This window comes from Sinocyclocheilus grahami, unplaced genomic scaffold, assembly GCF_001515645.1.
Source record: "Sinocyclocheilus grahami isolate Dianchi unplaced genomic scaffold, SAMN03320097.WGS_v1.1 scaffold5538.1, whole genome shotgun sequence".
In the NCBI taxonomy this organism is placed as follows: Eukaryota; Metazoa; Chordata; class Actinopteri; order Cypriniformes; family Cyprinidae; genus Sinocyclocheilus; species Sinocyclocheilus grahami.
The window spans coordinates 26307-27823 of NW_015510201.1; the positions used below are offsets into that span (position 1 = coordinate 26307).

At 35.7% G+C, this 1517-nt stretch overlaps 1 protein-coding gene across 1 annotated transcript in view; it reads right to left on the reverse strand.

Moving 5' to 3' along the window:
* Positions 1–481: 481 nt before the first annotated feature.
* Positions 482–1517, reverse strand: part of LOC107577248 (rho-related GTP-binding protein RhoF-like) — a 4647-nt gene continuing 3611 nt past the window's right edge. The window contains exon 5 of the mRNA XM_016263345.1: positions 482–1391. Within this exon, the coding sequence (XP_016118831.1) occupies positions 1224–1391 (168 nt within the window). The 3' untranslated portion in view covers positions 482–1223. The remainder of the gene's footprint in view (positions 1392–1517) is intronic.

Here is a 1517-nt window from a genome sequence, read left to right on the forward strand (position 1 = left end):
TAGATTTTTCTTTTATGCCAAAAATCATTAGGATGTTAAGTAAAGCACTTGGAATACAATATATAAAACAATAAATTATGTATAATTATATATTATAATTATAAATAATTTATGTCAATAAAATAATTGACCAACAGTGCAGAGTAGCTTCAATGAAATTATGATATTAATGATATTTTCATGCTGAAGTAACATTTCATTCTTAGCTTCGTAGCCGTGACAGCAGTATTTGGAGGCTTCCGTTACCGCAGTAGCATCCTGCTAAGCAGTAGCTTTTGCGCTAACCACAAGATCATCACTCTTGTATTCTGACCAAGTTTGTTTTGCAAAGAAGCAGAGATTTTCACTCATATGTCTGCCTAATATCTGAGAACTGCATCATGCAAAATTAAAGTATGTGTGCCGATGTATAACGAATATGCATCTGTAAAAAGAGGTACAGAATTGTACTACTGACATTTAAATGCATATATGCACAATATTTGTCTTAAAATATCAAGGGTTTATTTGTGCAATAATGGTTTTCAAATGATTCAACACTTTCTGGCATCTCTGTGAGTTAGAGATACAATCCAGTACTGAAAGAAACAAAAGTGAAATTCCAGTTAAAATGTTGTAAATGGTGGTGGTCTACACATAGACTCATATTTCTACAAATCTCCAGGAGCTGTTGTACACCATAGGCCTATTTTTTGTTCAGAAAGCTTTAAATATTCACAAAATACTGTAACTCAAAGTTTAAAAACGGCAACTATTGTGTAAGTCGATAACGTGCAATGCACAACAGAAACATGTTACACCCAGTGTACTTTGGTTAGTTGTGCATTACCATTATAAACAACACAGATTGTAACCAAATTTAAGATGTGACCATGTGATATATGTATAGTCATCCCTGAGACATCAGCAGCAGTTTTTCCATCTTCTATTGGATCCACAATCATGGTAGACCAAATTCCATCAAGTCATCTCAGTAACACCAGCAGAAAGATGGGGTGTGGACCATTACAGACTTATCACACTCACACTGGTGACCTCTGTCAAACAGTTAAGCCTTGCTTGGTGGACAGATTGTGAGAAAACGCACACCACATGTCCTGAAGAATATTCCTTAGAGAAAGCTTAAACAATTGTGAGAAGCTTTGCAGATGTTTCCGGTATGTTTACAGAATATCCTAGTTCATATATACAAAACTTGAACAAGTGTGTTCTTCTGGCAGTGGTCACAGAATGGTGCAGCGTTTCTTCTTCTTGCGGCGATGTCTTGCTTTAGCCCTGGCCGCTAGCGCTCGCTTGGTTGCCTCTCTGAAAATGTCCTCTACGTTTTCTCTATATTTAGCCGAACACTCCAGGTATATCTCAGCATTCATTTGTTTCTGGATCTGTTCACCCTAAGAAAGAGATATGAAGGTTGGTTATTCAGTTAACATATCTCTATCTGTGTATACATTTATACATACACAATACATAAATAAATAATATACACACATATATATACACACACACACACACACACA